We start from the raw sequence: 6,000 nt of genomic DNA on the forward strand, positions 1-6,000 counted from the left end.
AAACCCTGAGCACCACCAGTATTTCCCAAAAAACTGTAGTACTGTAGCACTGTCGTCCCATTGTTTGATTTGCTTGATAGGGCTCCAGTAACGTCTCCATTGTGAGACTTTTTTTTGGGGGGGGGGTTATTCTGACAAGCCAAGAATAAACTTAGAGAAGAGTGACAAATTAAAGTCTAAATTAAAGTCTAAAGACTTAAGAGGCTCACTGATTTTAGTTTGTAAGAGATATAGCCCCCCCAAAATTGCTACCTTGCCAAATATATTTATCCATTATTATCTGTGTACCAAGAAACAATGCCAGAAAAAATGAAATAGCAAAACATTCCAGGAATCTCATAAACTGTAGAATAAACAATGAAAGTAGTATTTCATTTCAGAACTGACCTGGAGGGTTACAGTGAACTTCTCCTTCTTGAGGCTTAACTCTAAATCAAGCCTGGGAGGAAGCTCAGAGGGGTCACATCAGTGTCTGCGTGCAGGAGGCCCGGGCTTGACCCCTAGGCGCTGCCTAGTGACCTCTGAGCACAGCACCAGCAGTTGAACCTGAAACCACAGAGTGGGCCCCAAAGAAAACAAATCATTGGTCAGTGTTTAAGTCAGGAGGCGAGTTCAGTGGTTCAGAAATATCTTATGTGGCTGTTAAATTATTTTGGTAGCCTATGTGATACATTACCACAAACGGCAATCTCAAACAACACACGTAGGGGACCAGAGAGATTACAGTGAGTTGGGTGCTTACCCTGTATGTGGCAACCTGGGTTTCATCCCCAGCACCACATATTGTCCCTGGAGCCCTGGCAGGAGTGACCCGTAGCACAGAGCCAGAAATAAGCCCTAAGCAATACCAGGTTCCCAAACCAACCAAGTAAATAAAACAGTACACATCTCATTTTCTCTCAGAAGGTTAAGTTTTTTTCTGGCAAGTTTTTAATCTGGAGTCCCATGTAAGTTATTGGGAACATCTACCTCTTTGCTCTGTGTTTGTCATTAGCTTTCAGTTTCTTTTTTTTAAGGTGCTGGGGTTTACAATACTAGTTCCCATACTTTCCATGCAGATCCCATTCCGATACCATACTCCCCATCTGAGAGCCCGTGTCCCTCCACCAGTGTTCAAGTATCCCCATCCTCCCTCCACCCCGCCCCCAGCATTCAGTTTCTGAGCACATAGCCAGGAGTAAGCCCTGAACACTACCAGGTGTGCCCCAATAAAAAAGCACTTGGAACCCGCAGTGAGACGTAGAGTCAGAATTCAGGCCCTTTGTCAGAGCAGGAACTGAAGACAAACCATGGGAGACATGTATGATGAAAGCGAATCGTGCTCAGTGCCCCCAGCAGTGTCATCAAGGAAGGGCTCCCAGGACCTGCTGCCATTCCTTCTCTAGGAGGGCAGACTAATGGACCCTGTTATGGGCGCTGAGACCCCTAGAGCTGTGGCTCTGGGCACTTTGGTGTGGGTGAATGGCCCCTCAGATTAGGCCCCAAGTCAGGGAACAGTAGAGCTGGGGACCTTTGCCTTTTTTTGGGACTGAGCTCGTGCCTGTGGTGCGTGCTGCTCTGGGTGCCAGGCTGGCCCTTTGGCCCCCATTCTCTGCACCTCTGGAAGTGGGCCTGACAGCAAGAAGAAACTAAATAAATAATTGGTTAAAAATAAAACTGCAGTGAAAAAATAAAAATAAAATTACTTGGGGGAAGGAATTTAATGGTATCTGGTATTCACTACTTCAAGAAATCCTTATTAATTACTTAGTAGTACTAAAGTATATCTTTAGCATATTAGCCTATTAATACATTACCCAAAACGAACTTATAAATTATTCTTAGAAATAGAAAATCAAATTTTAACCAGTAAATAATTTCTGGTTTTATAGGTTTATAAGAACATTATGGATTGATATTTTCATTTTCTTTCACAAGAAAATAATCTGTGAGGTGAAACGATTGAAGTATAATAGAAGATGTATTTTTTGAAAAGGAAGCCTTTGGACAGATTGCCGGACCCACGGGACTACTCCAGAGCAGGAAGAATGCCTTAATCTTAATGCCTATTTGTGCAACACTGATTTGAAGCTACAAAAGTGACTTTATTTTGGAAATAACACTTGCCTGTTATGAAATGCTATGAGTTACCAAATCACATGTTAACATGACACATGTATTTTTTGATACCAGGATCGCATTATTAAAATTGTTTCTTAGTATTCATACAAATTTTCACTCCAGAAACGCAAGTTGAAGTCTTGTCAGAAGTGAAGTGTATCTAGTACATTGTCTGAACGTGAATAATAATAGGCCATTTAAGTATTGCTTGTACTGTGTATGGAAAGAAAATATTTGTTTTTTTAATTGGATGATTGCTACTTTTTAATTACTGTTTTCTACTTGTCAGCATTTTTAATAAAGTTTTGTATTGTTGGCAAAAATAACATTCAGAAGGTTTCAGATATATAAATATAATAATTAAAGGCATGGGACACTTTTGTATAATTCATTGAAGCCCACATTTTCAACATTATTACAATGATATAATTTGATATGTTGCCCAAGACAAAGGAAATACAGCCAGTATAAAAAATATTTTTGGTTCTCTCTGCTTTTGGATAACTTTGTTAAACTTTTATGAGTAAATTTCTATGAGCAAAGAAAGTCCTGGTACCTGTGCTAGGGAAATCAATCACAGGTGGAATATGTAGAAATGGCCAGAAGAAAAGTAGAGAGAAATTTTCTACGGGCTATTGTGAGCTGTTAAAAAGTATTTTCAATCCTGGGATGTATGCAGTGGCAGATCACATATCTTGCATGGATTTGGCTATAGATTCAATCCCTTGCCTCCCAAAATAAAGATTTTTTTTCAGCCCTGAGTATGTAGAATGGCAACTCACTGTTGAGTTTGCTTTCCAATATCAATTTAGGTATTGACCAAAAGTTACTTTGAAACTTTAAACAGTGACTTAAAACACTTGAACAAGCATAAGCTTCCCTAAGAAATGGGTTTGGGGGCTGGAGCAATAGCACAGCGGGTAGGGCATTTGCTTTGCATGCGGCCAACCCGGGTTCGATTTCCATCATCCCATATTGTCCCCTGAGCACCGTAAGGGGTGATTCCTGAGTGCAGAGCCAGGAGTAACCTCTGTGCATTGTCAGGTGTGACCCAAAAAGAAAAAAAAAAAAAGAAAGAAAGAAATGGGTTTGATCTTAAATGCAAAATGTTAAATCGATTTTTTTTTTCTATTTGGTTTTTGGACCACGTTGGGTGGTACTCAGCTGTCAGCCCATGTGATGCCAGGAACAAAGGCAGGCCTCCTGCATGCAAAGCATGCACCCTAAAACACCAAGGACTTTGCTGCCTAGACAAGTTTCGCTCTTTTCCTTTTGAAATCCAGTAGGTAGCAGGAATTACTGAATCCATTCATTCTAAAAATATATACTTATAGAGAAGGCAGAAATGTTACTCTGTTACTTGTTTTTGTTGTTTACTTAAACACAAAACTCTTGCTTTCAATAGTAGATAAAGATAAATCTAACCAGCGTAAGTTTCAGTAATTATAATTTGCCATGTCAGTGGGATAAGCTGTTACAAATGAACTGTCTGGATAACCTGTAACACTGTGTGATTCCTCATTTTTTTTTTTCACCATAACCTTCACCTTAAACTGGGAAGACAGATGACTCAGGAGAGGGCTGAACATTGTTTTCCATGCAGGAGCCCTCAGTTTGCCCGTTACCTCATGGTCCCTTAGCACCCAGCAACCCCCGAGCACTAAGCCAGGAGTAGTCCTCAGAATAAAGAACCTTGCTTTTCTTTCATCTAGCAAATATTTTTGAAGCACCTGTGTACTAGGAATAGCTTTGAATTTTGTCATGTAGCATAAATTTTTTCATCAGCTATTCCAAGTGTGCAATTTATAATATTTGTCTAATTCCATTGGTTATTCTAAATCCTTATTTTACACAAGTAACTTTTCCCTTTTGAACCAAAAAAATGAGCTATCTTTGAAAAGAGGAATTGGAATACTATATTATGGACTCTTCACCCTTCACCTCTGTAGTCTTAATAATCACAGTTCTAGAAAGCTTAAGTGTGAGAGTTAAGCAGAATCACTTAACCAACCTTAAGAATCACTTCAGTCTGCATTATTACAAAGACACAGTGAGTACTGAAACTTGGTTAATCTCAGAAGTATTCTACACACTGTGAGCTTTCCTACTCATCATTAACAACTGAGGAGACATCATTTTTTCCTTTAATTCAGGCATTATTATGGTATATAATCTTGTTCAGATTTTATAATTTGTTAAATAATAACAAAGTGAATACCTTTCCAGAAACTGTTACTAAAGCCTTTTAGTTACTTATTGTCTTATAACCAATATTTTGTCACATTCTAAAGGTGAATCCAAGTTTATTAATATATGTGTGAATGATCTTTTAGCAAAGTTGTACAAGTAATATGAAAATCAGGGAAGGCTACCTCTTTGGTATTTGGGATTGCTAAGTGCTACCAGCTCTTTGAAGTGAAAAGGGCAAGATGAAACCGTGTCAAAATTTATGAGAATTCTTTTTAGTTCTTCAAACATTTGGACAGTCATGATGATATGTAAGGGAAATAAATTTACTTGAATATTTAATACCTAAGGCATTTGACTAGTATCACTATGGCAAAAAGCAGCTGCAGTATAGTAGTTATTAAACATGAATATGTTTACAAAGTTTAATTTCATCTTTATATATGGATGCTATTTTAAAACCTTTTTACAGGGGCCAGGGATGCAACTTTGGTAGAGTGCTTACCTTGCATGTGTGAGGCCCTGGGTTTGAGCCTCAGCACTGCAAATAAATAAAATATTTTTACAGTTAGTGCTTATAATTCATTTACATAAGCAACTTTAACTATAGGACTAGTTTAAGTCAGATATGCAATATTTACTTGAATTTCATTTCTGTTGGAAAGCAGATTTTGATGTTTACAAAATTGTTTGAAAGTTGTCAAATGTAATTCCCATTCACTAGTCTTTAAAGCAAATGTATTAAAGGGCTTAGTGTGGGTATATGCGTATTTGGGAACTAATGGGAAAGTGACTTAAAAATGTTTCACTGACGGTTTGTTCTAGGACTAGTCTACTATCAGTTAAAGTATTTTTAACGAGTCAAATAAGAAATTATAATATTTTTGCATGTAGCCAAAATAAACATTATATCTAATAATCTGGTAGAGGTAATAATATAAATCTAAAATCCATGTGTTTAATATGATCTGAATTCTATTTTCCAATTTGATTAAAAAATGCAGTGTAGATTCAGAAAGGTCCATATTTTTCTAATGACTTCATTTTGTATTATTTCATTGGGTTCATAGAGCAAGGAAATGTATTTGTATTAAAAGATTAAGAAAGCTATTAGTGAAGTTTTTTGTTTGTAAATGATTGCAGATGAGTCTATGCAGATGAGTTCATTAAAATAAAATGCAGATACTGTTTATCAGTAATCGTTAATATGCTTTTATTCAAAAAAAATTTGAAATACTATTTACTTTGGCTCTCATTAAGTCCCATGAATCTTGTATTTGTTTCTCCTAATAATCCTGGACCATTCTTTGCTTTGTTTTTACTGGTTTAACCTTCATTAACATGAAGAATGACTATTTTCTACCTTTTTTCAAAACTCATGATTTATTAATAAATAAAAACAAGATTCTTATTGTATAGTTTTTATTATTGAAGTCTTACTTGCCAAATGAGCAAAAACCTATTATCTTGAAATTTTAGGAGAATAGCTCTGATAGAGGCCAGAGAGAGAGTACAATGGACTAGACACATGCTCTGCATGCCAGAAGTCCCAGATCAACCCCAGACCAAATGCTCCCCACATACAAATAGCTCAGAGCTGGAGAGAGATCTCAATAGACTGAGTGCATGCTTTGCATTTGGCCACCGGGCACAGAACCAAAGTAACCCTGGGACTGCCAGGGACCCCCCCTAGAAGAAATCAGGAGAGCATTT

At 37.4% G+C, this 6,000-nt stretch overlaps 1 protein-coding gene across 6 annotated transcripts in view; it reads left to right on the plus strand.

Moving 5' to 3' along the window:
• ZDHHC20 (zinc finger DHHC-type palmitoyltransferase 20) overlaps nucleotides 1-5,701 on the plus strand; it is a 77,893-nt gene extending 72,192 nt beyond the window's left edge. For 4 of the 6 annotated variants that reach the window (XR_008630171.1, XM_055137895.1, XM_055137925.1 and 1 more), the window contains one exon: nucleotides 1,872-5,701. Coding sequence is in view for 2 of the 6 variants with exons in the window: in XM_055137925.1 (XP_054993900.1) it covers nucleotides 1,872-1,879 (8 nt within the window). In the remaining 4 variants the exon portion in view is untranslated. The remainder of the gene's footprint in view (nucleotides 1-1,871) is intronic. The other 2 variants (XM_055137903.1, XM_055137914.1) reach the window with 1 other exon arrangement.
• Nucleotides 5,702-6,000: the final 299 nt, after the last annotated feature.

Source organism: Sorex araneus, chromosome 1, assembly GCF_027595985.1.
Source record: "Sorex araneus isolate mSorAra2 chromosome 1, mSorAra2.pri, whole genome shotgun sequence".
NCBI classification, from domain to species: domain Eukaryota; kingdom Metazoa; phylum Chordata; class Mammalia; order Eulipotyphla; family Soricidae; genus Sorex; species Sorex araneus.